Below are 21,315 nucleotides of genomic sequence, written 5' to 3' on the forward strand. Positions count from 1 at the left end.
GACCCCCTCATTTCACTCACAATGTGGTCCACGACTCCCCCTAGTGCTTATCTGGAGGCGTGCATGATCTCCCCGTTGGTGCGTGCGTTATGTTCACCTTGTGAAGAAAAAGGAATTGAAGAATGATGGCTGATATCTTGGGACGTGACATACTTTTGGTTTGGAAATGAAATGAAGTGCTCAGTCGCACACAGTGGCCCTCCGAGCAGCAGCTTTTTAATCTTGTTTAAAGATTTTCTTTTGCACTTTTAGAGGCCGAGTCTGTATTTAAGGATGTTACTTGCGTTCTAGTCCATATTGCACCACGGTATTCCGTCTTGTTTCTGAGTAACGGTAACTGATTCCTCTTGATTTTGTCGAATGCATCTAAACTGAAAATGCAGTGTGTTCTGTGTCTTTGTTTTTCTGCTCCTGCAGGTGGTGATTGGAGATAAAGTGGTTCTTAACCCTGTGAATGCGGGTCAGCCTCTGCATGCCAGCAGCCACCAGCTGGTTGACAACCCAGGATGCAATGAGGTCAATAAGACACAACCGCTTCATTAAAGTGGAAAAGGAAACTCTGGTTTAAAAGCCATTATTACATGTATAATACGACATTCACACGCTCCTCTCCTCTGCCTGGCAGGTTAATTCCGTTAATTGCAACACAAGTTGGAAAGTTGTTCTGTTCATGAAATGGAGCGACAACAAGGAAACGATACTCAAAGGGGTAGGTGCCTCTGGTTTTTGTGTGATATTAAATTACATTCATCAAAATTCCAAAGTACCTTTTGTGAAATGCAACTTCAAAGCCAACTTATTAGAACACATTAAACATTGTAAAACAATAAAAAATGTTGAACACAGTTTTTAAGATACATTTAGAAAGCAGTCATCTGCAAGAGAATAAAAACAACAATAAAACATTGACATACTACGTGTGAAAAATGTTACTTTTTAATCCTTTACACACTGTGTGTGTGTGTGTGTGTGTGTGTGTGTGTCTTTTTTGTAATGGCAGGGTGATGTGGTCCGGTTGTTCCACGCAGAGCAAGAGAAGTTCCTCACTTGTGACGACCACAGGAAAAAGCAGTATGTTTTCCTTCGAACTACCGGCCGGCAGTCTGCCACTTCTGCCACCAGCAGCAAAGCATTGTGGGAAGTAGAGGTCAGCACAACATAATTATTCTCCTGGATAAAAAGCCACTTCACTCTTTGGTGTCTGTCGTTGTCCTTTCATTAACTAGGTAACTTAAATGCCTACTTTTTTTAAAAGCACAGTGCCCTTACATAACATAATGTAACAAAACATACAGTTGTTTATATAACAAGATAGCACTAATAATGCAGCATTGTAGGAATTTGACACAAGACTTATTAATTGCTTCTTTTGCCGTTGCCAGGTGGTCCACCATGACCCATGTAGGGGGGGTGCAGGCTACTGGAACAGCCTGTTCAGGTTTAAACACTTGGCCACTGGGTGTTATTTGGCTGCTGAGATGGGTGAGGTGAGTGTCCGCTTCTTTACCTTTTTATCTCTGTACCCATGCATACTTATTAACTGCCTTTCATACACTGTGTTTCTAACATGGCAACATAAAGACTAGTTTTAAACCGCAAAGTACTCTGCCATCGTCTAGAGCCATGTGGTGTTAAGACGGGTAAATGAAATGCCCAGCTGCAGTGACCACAGTGTGAAATGACTGATGCCTGAGTGTGTTTCCCAGGTGAACGCAGACTTTGAGGAGGAGAGCGCTGAGCAGCGGTCCTCGGTAAGACTCGTTCTCTTTTCCTCCCGAGTGCTTAGCAACGTCACGCTGGTTGCCTCACTTCTATTGATCGAACCCGTTTTAATTCTGTCCTGGATCTTTGCTCTCTGCTCCAGGTGGTGGACTTTACACCCTTTAATTTCCAGGTACTGTCACAAAATCTTTACTTGGCTAAAAAAAAAAGTCATTGTCATGTCTGCACGCGCTGTCTTCTGCCGTCCGGCTTCTCTCTCGGCACCCTCGATCATCAAAAGCTCTTCTCATCTGGGTCGCGTGTGCCTTTAGTAGCAGTCGATCCCCACTGGGTGTCACCAAGGCATCATCTCTCAGCTGATATATGTCTCATGTGAAAATCACCATTAGGCGGCAGTGTTGTACAAACCACTCTGAATCGAACAGGGATGTTGTGTTCACCTGTAGTTCTCAACGACGTGCCAGCAAGGCCCAACAGCCTGCAGTGATGACTGAAGTGTAGCTCACTGGTTTGCTCGCCTTCAGTCAAGAGTGAGGAATCAGCTTCAGTGGCGACTAGCAGCTTAAAGTGAAAACATGCACCCTCCTTTGCCTCATCGTGGTTCAGGATTGATAGCGTGGCTTTATATACATGTAAACATCACTGCAGTTTGTATCCAGTGCTTTGCCGTCTCTGTCTCTCTTTCGCTCTCTCTCACTGTGTGTTTTCTCGCTCTAGCTGGATGTGGATAATGAAGCCTTACAAGGTCGTCTGCGAGCTCCGCTGGAGAAGATCATGTACACTTTGGTGCCAGTTCCCGACGGCATGGACATCTCCTCCATCTTTGAGCTGGACCCCACCACTCTGAGAGGCGGAGACTCCATGGTGCCCAGGTATAATACAGAGTACACACTCACACGCCAAGGAGAACTTCTTCTGGGGGGGGGGGGGGTACATTCCTTTTAAAATGTATATTCAAATATCACAGTGGTAGAACACGACTGGAGGACATCTAAAGATACAAACATGATACCACTCGCTCTACCTATATCAACAGAATGAAAAAAAAACATTTGGTTTGTTTATGTAAATTGTATTTGTATTGTTGGACAAAGTATTGCTCAAGGCTGTTTAATACCAGTGTGCAAACATGCCCAGGAAGTGATACTCAATACAGAGACAATGTCAGAGAAGCTCTCAAGCAAAACCATGTGTCTGCCCTTCAGTGGAAAAAATACCGTCAGGGATGTTGGAACATATGGGAGGGAAATTGGTGGAATGACAAATAATGTCAACGCCACGAGACCACAGTGATGTCAAGACTCCAACAGTTCAGAGTGGATGTAGTCATGATTTGACTCGTGTAAAGTTGAAGGGGAATTCGGAGCCTTCCTAGGAAGGCAGTTTCCGAGGCGATGAGAGTGTGTTTGCTGTTGCAACTACGAACAATGACACTCTTTGTTATGTGTTTTGTCTGAGTTACCAACTGTTTTTTTCTTGTCATTTACTGACTTGACATGGCAGAGATTGTTGCCCAATCTTTGTTGGGTTGAATCACAGATGCCAGTAAAAGAGAGTTGGTGGACATATCTATGTGTTTTTACAGGGATCAAAAGTTTATTACCTTTGTGTGTCTTTATTGTGTATATTTTTGGCTTGTATGTAGACTTTGCCCAGTGTATAGTCAGATTAGTATTGCTTATTAAGATATAATGCCACTGAAGTGGAAACTCTCTGGGCTTGTGTTTTCACACCTTTGTGTGTGTGTGTGTGTGTGTGTGAGAGAGAATGTCACTGTACTGGTCACCTTTTTGGATGTTGTGATACCAGCCGAGGAGGGCAAGGAAAGTCCCCAGCTCGCCGTGGAACAGGAAACCACTGTAATCAGATTGAGAGGAGGCATGGACAGTGCTGTGTCAGGCCGTTTGCTACATGTCTGTGCAGAAACCACAAACTAGACGCTGTGTAAACACTGCGCAGATCACACAGATAAGTCTTGAATCGGAAATCTGCTCTTTATTCCTGGGCTAGTATTCAAATGAGTTCTACTGAGTTATATATTTGATGTAGCAAAATATTTGACAATGTTAAAACAAAACCCTCTGTCTGTTCCTTTTTTATTCTTGTTGACATCACCATGGTGCACTTGTACCCGTCGGCGCTCATTGGTTGTAATTGGAGGCTCTCCACCACAGTCACACAGTCAGGTGCGACTCCTTGCTCCGCCCATTCCTACCTTTAGCCAGGGGGCCAATCAAACTGTAAGCCTGTTAGCTTCAGTAGGTGTTAACGTAATGCCTGCCAAGAACACGGCTACTGTCTGCCGTCTGTCCTGAAGGGCTAACAAGCTTCCCACACACACACACACACACACACACACACACACACACACACACAAACACACACATGCACCTGCTCTTCCACACGTGCAGCAGGTATGAATGACGTAGCTGGCTCAGACTTTACGATGTGTAAAGGTTTAGTGCTTAATGGAGGGGAGATTATACTGTACAGGTCAATACTGGCTAATCTGTAATGCCACACACTTGGCTGAGAAAGCCTTCGTAAGCAGCTTCTTCCCTACCATGGAAGTCTGTTTACATACCGTGTTACTTCTGAGTAGCAAGGATAGGAACTCAGAACTTTGTTGTACTCCATAAATACAATCAATCCTGTCAAGACTTGTAGCTTTGGGACACAGAAATGTAGACATTGGTGTTTCATTGCTGTTTGAAGACCAGCAGCTGGTTCAGTGGACCCGGACTCTAAACTGGGGGTTTTCAAAGTCTGCGACTGTGTGCCTTCCCTCAGAAAAAGCTCTGATAAGACGCCTCCTTGCTACCCCCTTGCTTAGTTTCGCCCAGCATGCTTATGGAATCATGATTATGTTATTTGATCCCATAGCTGCTCAATAATTGAGCCAAAATAGCCTAATATTGCTGTTTGACATAATTCAGAATACACCAAATATGTGAAAAAGGGTCTGTCCTAAGGTGTTTATTAGTTTGACTCTGGGGAATCTGGGAAAAACGGTAACATTCCCCAAAAGTATTATACCTCTTTAACCAAATCCCACACCTTTATCATGATCTTATTTTGAAAGCTAATTAGGTAGGCCCTAATATTTTCTCACTTCCATTCCCTGAGGTTCCCCTGAAAAAAAACAATATCAACCCTACAATGGCGGTACCCTTCTTCATGAGCCTGTTTAACCTCCTTAAATTGTGTTCTGACTAGTATCACGCAAACACAGGTGTAAATGGTGCTAAAACAATGCTCTGATAAGAACAACTAAGGAATTAGTGTTCTCACAAAAGAACTACGTGGATTCTTGTCCATCCTGGTCATCGTCTCAGACAATGTCCTCTGTCACTCTGTTGTAGGAGCTCCTATGTCAGGCTGAGACACTTGTGCACCAACACGTGGGTTCACAGCACCAACAACCCCATCGACAAAGAGGAGGAGAAACCTGTTATGTTACGGGTGAGTAGTTGTCATGCGGAGGGAGAAGACGCACGGCACGGCTGAGGTTTCCTGAACGGATTTACTGAAAACATCTGAACTTTCCAGATTGGAACATCTGGAGTAAAAGAGGACAAGGAAGCCTTTGCCATCGTACCAGTGCCGCCAGCAGAAGTGCGTGATTTAGACTTTGCCAACGATGCGAGTAAAGTGTTGGCGTCCATCGCTGGCAAGCTTGAAAAGGGCACCATCACACAAAATGAAAGAAGGTAAAGTCGTGTTACTATGTGTTTATCTGTAAATATTTAACTTTGGTCTGTAAAGTGTTACTGTTTGTGTTTGACTTGTACACCTTTTTATCTACACTCTTCAGGTTTGTGACCAAGCTCCTGGAGGATCTAGTTTTCTTCGTGGTGGACATCCCCAACAGTGGGCAGGATGTTTTGGAGATCATGGTTAACAAACCCAACAGGGAAAGACAGAAGCTCATGAGAGAGCAGAACATCCTGAAGCAGGTTGGCCTTCAACCTCAAAGACTGTAACTGCACTGATTTGAGTGAGTGTATGATTAACTACATTTCTGGGTATTAAAATTCTCCCATTTCAGATTTTCAAACTTCTCCAAGCCCCGTTCACAGACAGCGGCGATGGTCCCATGCTGCGCCTGGAGGAGCTTGGAGACCAGCGCCACGCTCCGTTCCGACATATTTGCAGGCTGTGCTACAGGGTGTTGCGGCATTCCCAGCAGGATTACAGGAAGAACCAGGCAGGTGGACTCAACAACTCTACTCCAACCCTGCTTACACTCCGGCCTTGTCTTGGCTGTAATCATCCCCTCTTTTCCTTGTCGCCACAGGAATACATAGCCAAACAATTCCGCTTCATGCAGAAGCAGATAGGATACGATGTGCTGGCAGAAGACACAATAACGGCTCTGCTCCACAACAACCGCAAGCTGCTGGAGAAACACATCACTGCTGCTGAGATCGACACATTCGTGACCCTAGTGAGGAAGAACCGGGAGCCGAGGTGAGGCGCACAGGAAGGGGCGGGCCCTGGCTGTTATCATAAACTGTCTGTGGCCAATTCTGGTCAGATGTGCAATTTGCTGACAGTTAGTCTGTGCTTGTGTTGTGCTAAAAGTCCTGTCAAGTTCTGTTAAGGACTTCTGAATCAGGCCGATCCAGAAGTCTGGACAAAGGACGGCCTCACAGTTTGAAATGTCATAGAACTGAAGATATGAGGGCAATAAAACAAGTATTTCCTGTGCTTTCTAACATACATCTGTAATATAATCTCAATTGACCATGCATATCTCTTAAAGATGGAAGCCCGTTGTAACTTATTGTATCCTGTACCCAGGTTTCTGGACTACCTCTCAGATCTTTGCGTGTCCATGCAGAAGTCCATCCCTGTGACACAAGAGCTCATCTGCAACTCAGTACTGGACCCGTCCAATGCTGACATCCTCATCGAAACCAAGTTAGCCTCTCATTTTTATTTGTTTTAGATTTTATTTTTTGTGCAAAAACTGAAATGAGCTTTTAGAAATGACAGTTTTGCCTTTCACCAGACTGGTCCTGTCGAGGTTTGAAATTGAGACGACGACAAATGGAGAGAGTCCATTGGAGGCGGAGGATGAAGAGGAGGTCTGGCTCTTCTGGAAAGACAATTGTAAGGAGATCCGGAGTAAGAGCGTCAGGGAGTTGGCTCAGGATGCAAAGGAGGGCCAGAAGGAGGACCAGGAGGTGGTCAGCTACTATAGGTGAGATTTCTTTCATTGTACACGTATGAAAATGTAACATGACAAAAACTCTATTCTCATAAAAAAAGACAGCTCTAACAATTCCAAACTCGTTATAATCTTGCCTCGCAGGTGCCAGCTGAACCTCTTTGCCCGGATGTGTCTGGACCGTCAGTACCTGGCCATCAACAAGATCTCTGGTCAGCTGGACGTGGATCTGATCCTGCGCTGTATGTCGGATGAGGACCTGCCCTTTGACTTGCGGGCGTCCTTCTGCCGCCTGATGCTGCACATGCATGTGGACCGTGACCCCCAGGAGCAGGTCACACCTGTCAAATATGCCCGTCTTTGGTCTGAGATTCCCTCTCAGATTGCCATCGACGAGTGAGTTCATCCCTTGAATATTCTTTTAATTGACTTCTGCTACCATTCCAAAGACTTTGCTAATTTCTCCTCTAATTATCCAGCTACGACAACGATGGAACCACCAGAGATGAGATCAAAGAGCGCTTCTGCCTCACGATGGATTTTGTGGAGAACTACCTGAGAGAGGTGGTGTCACAGAACATTCCCTTCACTGACAGGGAGAAAAACAAGCTCACCTTTGAGGTACTGCCTCTTTGTGGGTGGTGTGAACAGATGAGATGTCACGTTGGTATAATTCAGCTGTAAATCATCAATTCTCCTGAATTTTCCTGTCCATAGGTGGTGAACCTGGCAAGGAACCTCATATACTTTGGTTTCTACAACTTCAGCGATCTGCTTCGACTGACGAAGATCCTGCTGAACATTTTAGACTGTGTGCACGTAAACACCATCTACCCCATTACCAAGATAGAGAAGGGAGAGGAAAACAAAGGTAAACCTCCAGCTCCTTCAGGCTTAACTGTGTTCTGCATGTTGATCAATAAAGAATGTTTTATGTTGTATCACCACACACAGAGTCAATATTGTAGCGGTTCGTTCCCTTCCTCTTAGTGTCAAACACGTTATTCAAGCACCAATTTATTCAGTTCAATTCTGATCAACTTCTCATTTTCGCACACAGTACCTGCAAGTAATTTAAAGGGATAGTTTGGGTGTTTTGTGAGGTACTTATCCAGAGTCAGTCTATTTCTTAGATAAGAGTCCCGGCCATCAGACAGCCCTTTCTGACAGGTAATTAAAGAAGATGATTGATATGTTGTTCACTATGGGTTAAAGGAAAATTCATTTTTTATATATATATTTTAAAAGTGACTTTTTAACCATCCTACATCATAAATATTTAATATTTTACTGTTAATTCACGGTGTGTCTCCTATCCAAACTAAATACAAAGAAGACCAATTCACACAAATATTCATAATTTGTGTGGATTTGAATGTTTCTGCATGTACTGTAGCTGGCAGCAATGTGATGAAGTCCATTCACGGAGTCGGGGAGTTGATGACCCAGGTGGTGCTGCGAGGAGGCGGCTTGTTGCCCACCACACCCACTCATCAGCCAGAGGGAGATGTGGCTAAAACAGAGCTCGAACCGGAGAGAGAGGACATCATGGTCATGGACACCAAGCTCAAAGTCATTGAGATTCTGCAGGTGGGACATCCGGAAAGCCGGTTCTTCCTCGTCAGCGAACACTTTGTTTTTAAATTTGTATCGTGACTTTTTATTTCAATATTTTCCTTCAGTTCATTTTGAATGTGCGGCTGGACTACAGGATCTCCTGCCTGCTTTGTATTTTCAAACGAGAGTTTGATGAGAACAACCCACCAGTGGACAGCGCTGCCAATAACGCCCCAGGTCAGATGAAAGGAATGATGCCCCTTTATTTCATGGATTTAGTTTTCTATAGCAGACACGGTGTTGTGCATGCTGGCTCACTGTCGTGGTTTACTGGGACACTTAATGGAGCAGAGCCATCGTGTTTAAACGTAGTTTCACCTTTTCTTTTCCTGCTATGACAAGTTCATTTCATTGTTATTTACCATTTTGACTCATATAAATGTTGAAATTGGTTTCTTTGAAATATTGACTCTTTGATTGTTTTATTTTAATATCTCCAGGAAATTTTGACTTTGAGAACATTGAAGAGCAGGCAGAGGGGATTTTTGGAGGAAGGTAATCTGTCGCTTGCTGTTCTTTCCTGAGCTATTTTGAGATAAAAGCAAGATCTTGCTTTAAGATAAAGCAAGAGGAAGTTGATGTAATTTCTGCCCCAATGACTTTGTAGTGAGGAGAACACGCCGCTGGACCTGGATGACCACGGTGGTCGTACATTCCTCAGGGTCCTGCTGCACCTGACCATGCACGATTACCCTCCTCTGGTGTCAGGAGCGCTTCACCTGCTCTTCAGACACTTCAGCCAGAGGCAGGAGGTCCTCATGGCCTTCAAACAAGTAGGCCTCAACATTTTCTCGTAATATGTGACAATTCAAAAGTGCAAAACTGATAGTTGACAAATGTAGGGATTTCCGAGGATTAACTTTAAGGGGATGCAAATCTACACCTCACCTCTCTTCACCTAAATGTAGGTCCAGCTGCTGGTGACCAGTCAGGATGTGGACAACTACAAGCAGATCAAGTCAGATTTGGACCAGCTGCGTTCCATTGTGGAGAAGTCTGAACTGTGGGTTTATAAGAGGCAAGGGGAAGATGGCATGGACGGAGATGGACCTTCAGAGTCTGACAGCAAAAACAAGGTAGGAGAACATAAAAATGAATTTGCCTAAATATAGATTATATCAGAGTTATGCTATACAACTTAATGGACACCTTCTCCTTATCGCTTGCTCAACAGGGAGACTCACCTGGTTCAGATAAGAAGAGTTCAGAAAGCACCAGCAGTTACAACTACAGGGTTGTAAAAGAGGTATGCCCATTTGTAAAATATAATCAGGTATTTTCATGTTTCTGATTTGTTGCCTGCAATTAAAATCCTCCTGCTGTGTTTGTGTGTGTTTTCAGATTCTTCTGCGTCTCAGTAGGCTGTGTGTCCAGGAGGGGAGCTCAGGGAAGAAGAGTAGGAAACAGCAGCAGAGACTGCTGAGGAACATGGGAGCTCACAGTGTAGTGCTGGAGCTCCTACAGATCCCCTATGAGAAGGTGCAACACTGCAAATGAATATTGTATCGCTGCAGAATAATTAGGAATATTTAAAGCCCTCCGTAGCTTTTACACATTGCAATGCAGTTCCCCATTAACGGAATAGTTTGGATGTTTTGAAGTGGGGTCGTATGAGGTACTTATCCATCGTCAGTGCATCATCTACAGTAGACGGCAGTCAGCAACGCCCCCAGTTTGGAGTAACAGAAAGGACTACCAGCACAGGAGAAAAGCAATGTGCTGCTTTGGACAGGGGAAGCAACAAAAACGTATTTTAGCCATTTTTTAATAAGTGTACGCTGTATGAACAATAATTTCCTCGCAGACGGCCCTTTCCGATAGGGAGCTGAAGCCCTTACATCCATCTATGCTCTCTACAAAGCCACCAGACTCCTTTTGAGGGAAAACAGTAAATTTACTTCACATTACCCCTGTAGGACATACACCAACTATGGATACGTATCTCACACAACCCCACTTCAAAGAATACGAACGATCCCTTTAATGTACTGGAAATGAAAAAGCAAAGTCTCATTGTGTGTTATCTGCATTAGGGTGAGGATGTCCAAATGCAGGAGATCATGAAACTGGCTCACGAGTTCCTGCAGAATTTCTGTGCGGGGAATCAGCAGAATCAGGTTCTTCTTCACAAGCATATCAACTTGTTCCTCAACCCCGGGGTGAGTAGTGCAGGCATCTCCAGTTCACTCACAGGGAGCGATTTCTACAGTTGACACGGTTCAGTTTCCGTTTTGAAAAAAACAAATCTGAAATTCACACGTGACTTTATTCATTTTCACAGTCTCTCCTTCTTGTTCAATCTTTTTGTCCAACTCTCTCAGATTCTAGAGGCAGTCACCATGCAGCACATCTTCATGAATAACTTCCAGCTGTGCAGTGAGATCAACGAACGAGTGGTTCAGCACTTTGTCCACTGCACCGAGACTCACGGTCGACATGTCCAATATCTCAAGTTCCTGCAGACCATAGTGAAGGCCGAGAACAAGTTCATCAAGAAGTGTCAGGACGTCGTCATGGCTGAGGTCCGTTCTGTGATCTTTATACCAGAAAAAATAACATTTTGTAACGCCAGTAGTGACTACGACAGCGAAGATTGTTGCTAATATGAATGAAAAGATTGGTGATACTAATGGTACTATGGGGTTTCATGATACTGACACAAATGGTAACTGACAGATGTAGTGCAAGCTTTTGGTTACAAGACTGTGACTCTTCCCCACTCAGCTGGTGAACTCGGGCGAGGACATCCTGGTGTTCTACAACGACCGCGCCTCCTTCCAGACCCTAGTCCAGATGATGCGTTCAGAGCGGGACCGCATGGATGAAAACAGCCCTCTCATGTACCACATCCACCTGGTGGAACTGCTGGCTGTCTGCACTGAAGGCAAGAACGTCTACACTGAGATCAAGTGTAACTCCCTGCTGCCCCTGGATGATATCGTACGAGTCGTCACCCATGAAGACTGCATCCCTGAGGTATGAATATCGGATTTCTATCAGCCGGAGCATCGTGTGGTTGGTATTGATTTCACTTTGTGAATCTGTTTGTTAAGTTGAGGGGAAATGGCTCCTTTCCTACTTCCTACCCCCCCCCCTACTTTTGCCGCCATTGCTCAGACCACACCCATCTTCAAACCCGGGCTTCATTTTGATCTACGCACCCTTTAAGTTTCCTGACTACATCTGGCACGGTTGGGACAAAATCTGTCCACAGACAGACAGACCTACTCTATTAACACATAGCAATGTAGTCAAAATCACTTCTGTGGTAGTTCCTGTTACAGTAGGTGAAAACGATACCAGCCAGATGCTGTCGCAGCTGGTAATAAGATAGGTCTTCCAGATGGCAGTACATGCCGATAATGTATATACAAGGACACAGCATGTGTAACTTTTGTGGATTCTGACGCCGTTATTAACATTCTGAGGAACTAACACATGTTGCTGCACACATGCCGGACATGCATGCTTACAGTAGGTGTTTGAGGGCTAGTTTCAGTCCGTGGATCACCAGTTCGCCCATCAATCACGAATGTGCCTTTTTAAGTTGGTTTGTTTGGATCCCAACAGGTGAAGATTGCCTACATCAACTTCCTGAACCACTGCTACGTCGACACGGAGGTGGAGATGAAGGAGATTTATACCTCCAACCATATGTGGAAGCTGTTTGAGAACTTCCTGGTGGACATCTGTAGGGTAAGCCACAATGTGTTCCACATCAAAGTGACTGAGACCGACTGTTGGCAGACAATGCGATCAATGGAGGGAGAGTGCTTTTCTGCTTTTAATTTGTAATTCAACACAGCATGCAGTGAACATGTGTCGCCTGTCCTCCACACGTAGGAAGTGTGATCCAGTGGCTGTGCGTCATGCTAATATCTTTTCTATTCCTTGCCTAGGTGTGCAACAACACCAGTGACAGGAAGCATGCGGATACCATCCTGGAGCGTTATGTGACTGAGACAGTCATGAGCATTGTCACGTGTTTCTTCAGCTCTCCTTTCTCTGACCAGAGCACGAGCCTGCAGGTAATCTGCAGTATAGCATTTAAAGTACATCTCACAAGCAGTCCTGCAATTGCAATTTAAAGCCTATAAATCATGTACGTGCTAAAGTTTAGTTGTTTGACACGATTCTTACCTCAGCATAGATGGCTCGCCGTATGTATGTAAGTAACGGTAACCCTCCCCCACGTTTTGTTTCCCAACTCTTTGGGTGTTTGTCGACAGGCTCTGAATTTTAAGAAGTATCTCCGCTGTGTGGGTTCTCACGTTCTCATGGCTTAGTCAGCAGTCAGCACACAGACTACTCTGTAGTTCCCAGATCTGTGGGTGTGTTGCACAAGATTTTGCCGGGATGTGGTGCAGATGATGCATTCACTCCGTTTCTTAGACTTTGATGTTTTTGGTGTCCCGTCATCCCACATTTTTCCCAGTTAAACTTGACCGTCACCTCCATAGAGCCAATCCCTCGTACAGTGGTGTAGTATAACAGTTTTATGACAGTTTCCCTCTTGACACCCTGTGTTCATCTGGAATTGTTTTGTGCCAGGTTCGCCCCCAGTAGAGATGATTGATTTACTTGTGTGTAAGCCTTTGCACATTCTGAGAACTCTGCTTACTGAGGTTAACCAACATATGATGACATCATGACCCTCATTCTCTCGCAACAGGCTGCCATTTTTGGAAAGATAACTGAGGTATTTACTGTACTCTAGGGCTGTGGCCAGCTGATAGATGAACTCTGCTAAACACTGGTCTGGTGATCATAATCAGCTGGCCAACTGGCCCCAAAGCTGTAGAGCCTTCCACCATAGGTGCTCTAGTATCCTCACACTAACATCTCTAGCACAAATTGGGTTATGGGTTCAACCTAATCAGGGAGCACAATTGGTTGTTGAGTTATTATTCACAGTTTTTCTCCTCTATATATCCTATGCAGTATGTGCTTTGCTTTTATTCTTTCCTCTCTCATTGTGTTTATTTGTTCTCTTTTAACTTTGCTCTCTCTCGGTCTTTCAGACGCGTCAGCCAGGTTTTGTACAACTGCTCCAGGGAGTGTTCAGGGTGTACCACTGTAACTGGCTTAACCCTGTTCAGAAGGCCTCCGTGGAGGCTTGCATTAAAGTACTATCAGACGTGGGTAAGATACTGGCCCGACACCGACCACCAAACTCTGTTATTATTTTCAAAATGACATTGTGGCACGCGATAAAGGCACTAAATAGAAATATCCTCACTATTTACCTCTACCCAGCTAAAAGCAGAGCCATTGCCATTCCAGTGGACTTGGACAGCCAGGTGAACAACTTGTTCGTCAAGTCCAATAATGTTGTGCAGAAGAGCATCCTCAGCTGGAGACTCTCTGCCAAGAACACTTCCAGACGAGACTCCGGCCAGACCTCCTCCAAAGACTACAGAAACATCATTGAGAGGCTACAGGTTGGTAGCATAACATGCTGACTTGTTTTCTTCCATTTTCAGGACAATCTATTTAATTATACTATTGTATTTGCTGTTATTACAGTGGGGGGAAAAGGCAAAAGCACTGGTTAAAGAAAATATTGGTAAAATAATTAGTTTCTTTGGTATCTCCCTGTCAGCTGTGTGTATAAAGCAGGCCAGTTTATTGAGGAGAACAGAAAGCGGCACTGGCTTTTATGAAGTGCATTAATGGCACATCAGACGGACATCAAGTTCTTTCAGTCGTGGTAAGATGGTCATATGTGCCATTAGTCAGGCTGGCAGAGATGAGCTTGAATTGGAATAAAGAAGGTACAAGTACTTTAAAACCGCCTCCTGCACAACATGCAGATGCAGCCCATGTTGTTGTGGTTTTGATGAGATAGACGACCAGCTAGTAGCCACATTTCTTTTTAAATGCACAAAAAGAAATAAAATTAATAATTTCTCATCTAAATGTGTATTCTAAATATAAAATATATAATGTCTACAAATTATGAATATATGACATTTATAATTTGTATATTAAGATATAGTTATAATACATTAAATATGAATCTAAAATATCGTCTAAGTATCTACTTATATATATCTACATGTGAATAAAGTAATCCATTACATTGGCCATTCAGTATTCATTCCAGCACTCTGTGTGAATTTATGATTGTACTCATGTAAACACAAAAACACTTCGACTTGTACGTAGACATTCTATGTTGTTGTTCATTGTTGCTTTTTAATTCATACGCTTTCCCTTTCACCTACATGTATGTACATTATAGTTAACCGTTTATTTTTTTCAACCCTTGTCGTTAACGGTATGTTTATTTCGGTCTTTCTGAAAATTGTTGGAACCGAGTGTTATAGTGAGAGTCAAATTCCTTATGCGTGTACACAACGTGTTTCAGATTGTGACTCTGATTCTGAAAACAATGATTAGCGTGAACTTAGACTTTCTTTACATCTTGACTGTAATTTACATATACAAAAGTGATGTGTGCGTGTGTGACGGTAATATGCCAAGACTGCATACAAAACTGAAAAGGTGGTTTCTAATTGCAGCCCAATTTTAGTCATAGGCTAAGCTGCTACACCCTATTTTCTTGTAATGCATGACTCAGTATTCACTGGAAGGCAGGAAAATCTCTGACATGTCTGGTCCAGTTCAGCTCTAATCTCTACTTTCACAGGGTATCGGTTAGAGGCTATCGGTTAGGGACTAAAACGTTTATTTTATGTTGAATGAAATATTTTCCAAGCACGAGACCAACCCAGGCTTAATAGAGTTTCCCAAGTTGAACCAACCCCTTCCCAGGCAGAGAGTTATGTGGTTCTCAAAATGCTTTTCTTTTTATTCCTTGTTGCTTATATTTAGGGAACAGCGTTTCTCAGAATGCATGCTTCAATGCTATTCTTCGTATGTTGTGTTTTTTCACCTCCTAATCGCCCTTTTGTTCTGCCACTCACCAGACAGCCCACACAGTGCTATAATCCAGACCAGCAGTAGTCATGATGCACCTTCACTTATTTGTTCTTAATAGTAATCTAATCGAATCCGACTCTCTCAATGATTTAATACACTTCAATATATGCGAGAGTATAGTATGTCCGACAGGTTGCGTAAGAAAAATAGGCTTTTGATTTGGATTCAGTCACGACTCCCCTTGTAATACAAAGATATAATGTCATAAATCATTTATAAAAGCTGTGTTGTGTCAACAGTCGGGAAGGATTAAGTATTGTGGTGATACTGCAGCTCTGTTTGTGTGTCCCTATTGTCTGTAGGACATCGTATCGGCGCTGGAGGACCGACTGAGGCCGCTGGTCCAAGCGGAGCTCTCGGTGCTGGTAGATGTCCTGCATCGTCCAGAGCTGCTCTTCCCTGAGAACACAGAAGCTCGCAAGAAATGTGAAAGTGGAGGATTCATATCAAAGTAAGTCTAAAGGTCAGAATTGGGCCCACTGAAGTTTTATTCTGCCGGTTAACGTGGGATGTATGCAGTATTTAAAACGCATATTCACCGCAATGGATACAGAGATACATAGAACATTCGTTTTTTCTTCTGTAATAATTAAAGGTACAATTACCAACTACATTACGGCCAACGACCTCACTGTAACATAAGCTTCGCTACGGTTAGCCGGTTAGCTGTGACTTAGCTACGCGGCATGGATCTGGCACAGGTCGCTGTAACGTTAGCTGATAAACAATTGTTTAAAGGGCAAGCTAATAAGTATCATGGAGACAATGGTCCAAATAAAATATCTAAATACTAATTGTCATTATTTACAAGGATTTTCAAAGAATTCCATAAAATACATAACTAACAAACGCAAGTGAGATGCTGTGGAAATACTTATGCATTAAATATGATAAATATTCTTGCGACTGATTTAAAACAAGGGCTTTCCCTTTATTTGATGGACAATGATATGCTGTCTTCTATCTTCTATCTTTTATCTTGTCCTCCAAATCAGTTGTTCTGGGCTAAAAGAAGACCATTGTGCGCATCAGCGAAAATAACATGTAGAGTGTTGAGGTGTGTTCAGCGGTGGAGTTCGGTGGTTGGAGAACTGCGGCTTTCATCAATCCATTTGTATGCACTCACTTTTATTTCTCTCTTCCCGGCCAGGCTGATCAAACACACCAAGCAGCTGCTGGAAGAGAACGAGGAGCGTCTCTGCATCAAAGTACTGCAGACACTGAGGGAAATGATGACAAAAGACCGGGGCTATGGGGAGAAGGTACAATACCCTCTGCGTTCCTGTTTTTCATCATCTGCTTGTTGTCGTGCCCAAGAATCGCCCACACACACGAGATGAAACACTTCACTGACATCTCAGGATACTGTGTTCCCGGTCCCACTGCACCAAACGTACTGGAAGACATTAGATCGAGAAAAGGTGAAATAAAAGAAGAGGCTGAGCTCTCCTCGGTAGTCGCTGGAGCCTGAACATATAACATATGCTTAACAGAAAAAAAACATACCGATGTCATCAAGTCCTTTATTTGAAATCACAGCAGCCAGGGCAGTTTATGAATACTCTCTGTTAATGTCTAGTTTTATGCTTGGCAAAAGCTGGTACATATATATATTTTAATCAATTCCCTCATAGCTTTATTCCCAAAGAGCTTTACAAACAATAAGTTCAAATGATTGAATGAACCGTACATCAACGTACGATAATTAACATTAACATCACACACTATGTCCCTCAACCATTTTACACAACATTCATCGGTTACTAATCACCTCAAATTGAAAACATATATGTTTCCTTGATTGACAAACGATTTGTGGACTGTGAAAACAAGATATTTTTTTTCTTATGGTGGTAAGAGTGTTCCTGGCCAAAAAGTTCTTACCTAAGAGAAGATCAAACAATCACAGAAATCAATGGGTACTCTGAAGCCCATTGTATTTTAGGGAGAAACACTGAGAAACAGTTTGTTTACAAAAAAGACCTCCACAGGGTACATTTTAAGAGAATAAATGAGTCACTCCTAAGCAAATAACAAAAACATACTTGAAATGCAACATACAGCCTTTTACATTAGGAAGATGACTAGCACTGACGACCAATTAAAGTAGAATTCAAAAACATTCAGAGCTAAGAAATGTGTATTGTATTGTGGTATGTTTTAAAAGTAAGAAAGTTGAAACGTCAAGAAGAAGACAGGGATATACTGCATCGACACATGTACCTGTGGCAGAACAACATGATCACACATTTTATCAAAGCTTTTAAAGGGAAGAGCACCTGTAGTTTTATTTACAGCCATTATGGAATCCAAAGCTAATCTAATTTAACTGGCAGTGATGACGGGCGAGAAGCCAAAGAGGGAGCATGTTCTTATCGTCGCACTCGTGACTTCTGCTGGTTGGCAGATGATCGTGTGAAGGAACCACACATTCAAAACATGATCGGCCCCAATCTTTGTACGAATGAATGTCTTCTAATGACGAGTAAATAAATACATTTCTATAATACTGCTCCTTTTTGTTTTCTCCACATATCTTTACTACACATTTCTCGACTGCTTTTAAAGATTAGAACTATGTCATCTGCATAGAAAGTGATAGCTAGCTTTGACCTACACATACGCCTGTGGTGTGGGTATCCAAAGCACTTCACACTTTGTTGATTGACATAACCACTGAGATCACTGTGTGACAAGCTTTACATTTGCACACTTGTGACGGAGCTCTAACTCATTAATCTGGCTCTACTAACTCTCTGCCCCCTATACTTTTTCTCTTGCAGCTGATTGCCTTTGATGATGAAATGGATGTGGCTGAGGTTGATCATTTTACTTCCTTTTGTGATGTTACATCTGATTTGTTTCCCCACTGACAACATAGACATGCTTGTGCTGCTCGTAGTCTTTCTGGTATCACGTTCCCATCAGTGACACCTGTCAGTGGCTCAGTCCGTCAGTAGCTCAGTCCATCCCCGTTCTCTGTCTGTTATAATGTAGCATACTGCCAGCATGTCTAGCTCACATTATGCAATATGCTTGTGTGTTCTGCCTGTATATGGTCGTGTACTAACGTTTTGTACTGGCGTGCACTCTTTAAAAGGTAGAAATTAGTTTTTAGAATCCAGGGATACAGCTTTTCACCATCCTATTTTAGGTGTACTACTGTTGTTCATCCCTTTTGAAATCTTTATTAAGTCTGTTGTAACGGAACAGTTCTACAGCATGGCCATTACAGCGTCTTTATGCAGCTAAGATTGCTCATCACAAATTGTGTGCGACTTTTGGACCTCAGAATTTCCGTGGAGGGACAGAGAGTGATTTCTTTTTTTTTTTCTTTTGATCAAGAAATGGTCACACATTTTGCTCATGCTGTAACACCCAGTTGGAGTCTTTTTCTCTTCATACTCGTGTCTCATTAAGGGGATGTAAACCTTCTCAGTCACGCCATCTGATTTTCCATGATTGACTTGCTTGAGACCGTTCAGGGAACCAAACCACACCCGTCAACCGCATCACCGCGCACAAGGAAGCGTGCATCTACAAGAAGCTCGTGCTCGTGTAAACATTAATGGCATCCTCCTCGGCTGAGCTGTGGCGTCAGCTAGCTTGGTGATGCTATGTGAGCTAGCTGTATCAGTTCCTTCTGCGTGGTGATACGGGTGCCGGGTGTTGTTTCCGTAGAAAGAAAGTAGTTCCGACACGAAACTCTTCACAGCAAGGTCTGTGGATTATCTTGAGTAACCGGGTCATGATTTTGAGTTTTTCAAAAGTATTTTATTTGGCCCTTTGAGCACCACAAGCTGAGTTCCATATAGTTCCGTTATATTGGAGAGCCGGCAGACGTCTCTACGGCCGATATCTCCACAACTAGGCAACTCTAGATTGATAAATAGCACTACATGTAAGATCATGTAAACTGTCCCTTTTTTAATCTTGAGTTGATAATCTTGTAAATTATCATAAGTATGAATCAACATCAATGGAATGTTTCAATTTTTTTGGTCACTCAATCTACATGCCGCACAGCCCCCTTATGATGGTTGGTGGTGAGAGATCATGTTCTAAGCCCTTTGCCACCATTACATGAGCAGGTGTGAGCATGTGTGTGTGTGTGTGTGTGTGTGTGTGTGTGTGTGTATATATATTTATATATAGCTGGAGATACTTCATCTAACAGATGGGGGCTGGGCTGTGTGCGGAGCGGTGTGCATGTCATGCGTGTGCATTGCAAAGATATGTGTGATCGTGACCTGTGGCCTTAAGAAAGTGGATAAAACAGGTTTGTGATGGTGAGGAGATGTCACAGGGGTTATGGCTGTGACTACAGAGGAACTATATCTGATATATGACTACTAATGAATATCACAGGACGGGACCTCCCACACACAAATCTATTCATAGTTCGTAGGAGGTTTGTTTTCGAAACTTTTAGCTCAGCTAAGTTTTAGTGCACTAAAATAACCGTAGGACCAGATCCTTTATAACACCCAGAGATCTTTAAAAAAAAGTATCCCGCAGCACTTCAGTTTCCTCTCATTTTGACTGCGGCAGTTGTGTTTATTCAGACCACTCACCTTTTAACTTACTCAAGAGAGCCACTGGTCTATTGACTATTGCTAGAAACAAGGATAGATGTCCTTATATAGCTTTTATTTGTTGTATTTTTCTTATTTTTAGTCATTTATATTTGGATTGCTTTGATCTTTAAACTGTCTTGTTTATTGTCCAGCACCTCCTTTGTTACTTTATATAGAAATGGACGGTAAAATTTGATGAGAACAGTCCTTATTCCCTAAGTCCTTTTATGTTTTTAATTCTGGTGCTTTCAACCGTATCAGCAGATGGAGCTTATTACCTGTTGTAGGACATCTCATCCACTCTTGTCCTTGGAAATAGTTTGTCAAAACCTTCAAAATTCAAAGTCCACTTACTAGCTTTTTTTCGGAGCCTTTTTAAATGAGCAGTCCTAAATGTGCTATGGAGACAGCTACTATAAGCTCATCCCAATGACAACCGAGCAAACTCCGTCCTCTGATGAGGGCTGCATATTGCATACTGAATGCACCGGTGAAAAGCTAGCCAGAGGATATTGTGTTGCGTGTGTTCATCACAACATATATTAATGTGTGCCGCCTTCTTCTCTCGAAATCAGTAAATGTGTCAAAACTGAAAGCACACTTTGTCAGAGCGAGAGGAATCTGTGCCAGCAGGAAAATAACACTCAAGACAGTAGACTAGTCACTTGATCAAGAGTGCGTTGAGTGCAAAGGAAGTGAACATAATGTTAACAGGGGAAATGGCGAAATTGTCGGAAAGGGTCTTTCCAGAGTTGCCAGGAAGCGATATGCTCTCAGTTTCTCTGTTATGTCTCTCAGTCTCATTTTCCCTCCTTCCCTCTCTCCTTATGCGTGCCGCTCGCTGCTGCAGCACTGGAAATCCCCGGCTTCCACAAAAACAAACGGGGCTGTTCTCAGAGACCAGCCCTTTTGTCTCATCAACTTCTCCCATATGCATCTGAAGAATGTCCAAAACACTCCCTCAACCCCCCCCCCCCCCGGCCAGCACATGCTCCATGTCACTCATTCATGCACACACTCGCGTATTAACAACAACGTACAGTGCCCCGACTGACGGCTGGCAGCATGTGTGCGGATATCACTCGCATGGGAGAGAGGCAGGCCAAGAAACCTCAACTTCCCCCCCCCCCCCCCCCCCCGAGCAGGAGCGAGATAAACTGGCATGATGGACGTTATGTAACCACAGCGTTTAGCTCTCTGACCTACCCTAACACACCCGACTCCCACCCAAAGGTCTCTAGGAATGAGTGCAGCTGTCACTTTCACTACCGTTTGACAGAC

General features: G+C 43.3%; 1 protein-coding gene across 1 annotated transcript in view; it reads left to right on the forward strand.

Annotated features, from left to right (window-relative positions):
• Window positions 1–21,315, forward strand: part of itpr1b (inositol 1,4,5-trisphosphate receptor, type 1b) — a gene marked incomplete at its 5' end in the record, with an annotated part of 70,958 nt that overhangs the window by 11,552 nt on the left and 38,091 nt on the right. Inside the window, 32 exons of the mRNA XM_079266013.1 lie at window positions 418–516; window positions 626–709; window positions 1,001–1,147; window positions 1,383–1,487; window positions 2,440–2,594; window positions 5,085–5,184; window positions 5,272–5,432; window positions 5,537–5,678; window positions 5,771–5,929; window positions 6,020–6,192; window positions 6,526–6,645; window positions 6,737–6,928; window positions 7,040–7,291; window positions 7,375–7,516; window positions 7,613–7,766; window positions 8,292–8,485; window positions 8,578–8,689; window positions 8,953–9,007; window positions 9,120–9,285; window positions 9,421–9,588; window positions 9,687–9,758; window positions 9,854–9,991; window positions 10,546–10,671; window positions 10,834–11,034; window positions 11,237–11,488; window positions 12,083–12,208; window positions 12,412–12,540; window positions 13,534–13,654; window positions 13,769–13,953; window positions 15,760–15,908; window positions 16,608–16,719; window positions 18,241–18,298. Of these exons, the coding sequence (XP_079122139.1) occupies window positions 418–516; window positions 626–709; window positions 1,001–1,147; window positions 1,383–1,487; window positions 2,440–2,594; window positions 5,085–5,184; window positions 5,272–5,432; window positions 5,537–5,678; window positions 5,771–5,929; window positions 6,020–6,192; window positions 6,526–6,645; window positions 6,737–6,928; window positions 7,040–7,291; window positions 7,375–7,516; window positions 7,613–7,766; window positions 8,292–8,485; window positions 8,578–8,689; window positions 8,953–9,007; window positions 9,120–9,285; window positions 9,421–9,588; window positions 9,687–9,758; window positions 9,854–9,991; window positions 10,546–10,671; window positions 10,834–11,034; window positions 11,237–11,488; window positions 12,083–12,208; window positions 12,412–12,540; window positions 13,534–13,654; window positions 13,769–13,953; window positions 15,760–15,908; window positions 16,608–16,719; window positions 18,241–18,298 (4,549 nt within the window). The remainder of the gene's footprint in view (window positions 1–417; window positions 517–625; window positions 710–1,000; window positions 1,148–1,382; window positions 1,488–2,439; window positions 2,595–5,084; window positions 5,185–5,271; window positions 5,433–5,536; window positions 5,679–5,770; window positions 5,930–6,019; window positions 6,193–6,525; window positions 6,646–6,736; window positions 6,929–7,039; window positions 7,292–7,374; window positions 7,517–7,612; window positions 7,767–8,291; window positions 8,486–8,577; window positions 8,690–8,952; window positions 9,008–9,119; window positions 9,286–9,420; window positions 9,589–9,686; window positions 9,759–9,853; window positions 9,992–10,545; window positions 10,672–10,833; window positions 11,035–11,236; window positions 11,489–12,082; window positions 12,209–12,411; window positions 12,541–13,533; window positions 13,655–13,768; window positions 13,954–15,759; window positions 15,909–16,607; window positions 16,720–18,240; window positions 18,299–21,315) is intronic.

This window comes from Melanostigma gelatinosum, assembly GCF_949748355.1.
Source record: "Melanostigma gelatinosum genome assembly, chromosome: 3".
NCBI lineage: Eukaryota > Metazoa > Chordata > Actinopteri > Perciformes > Zoarcidae > Melanostigma > Melanostigma gelatinosum.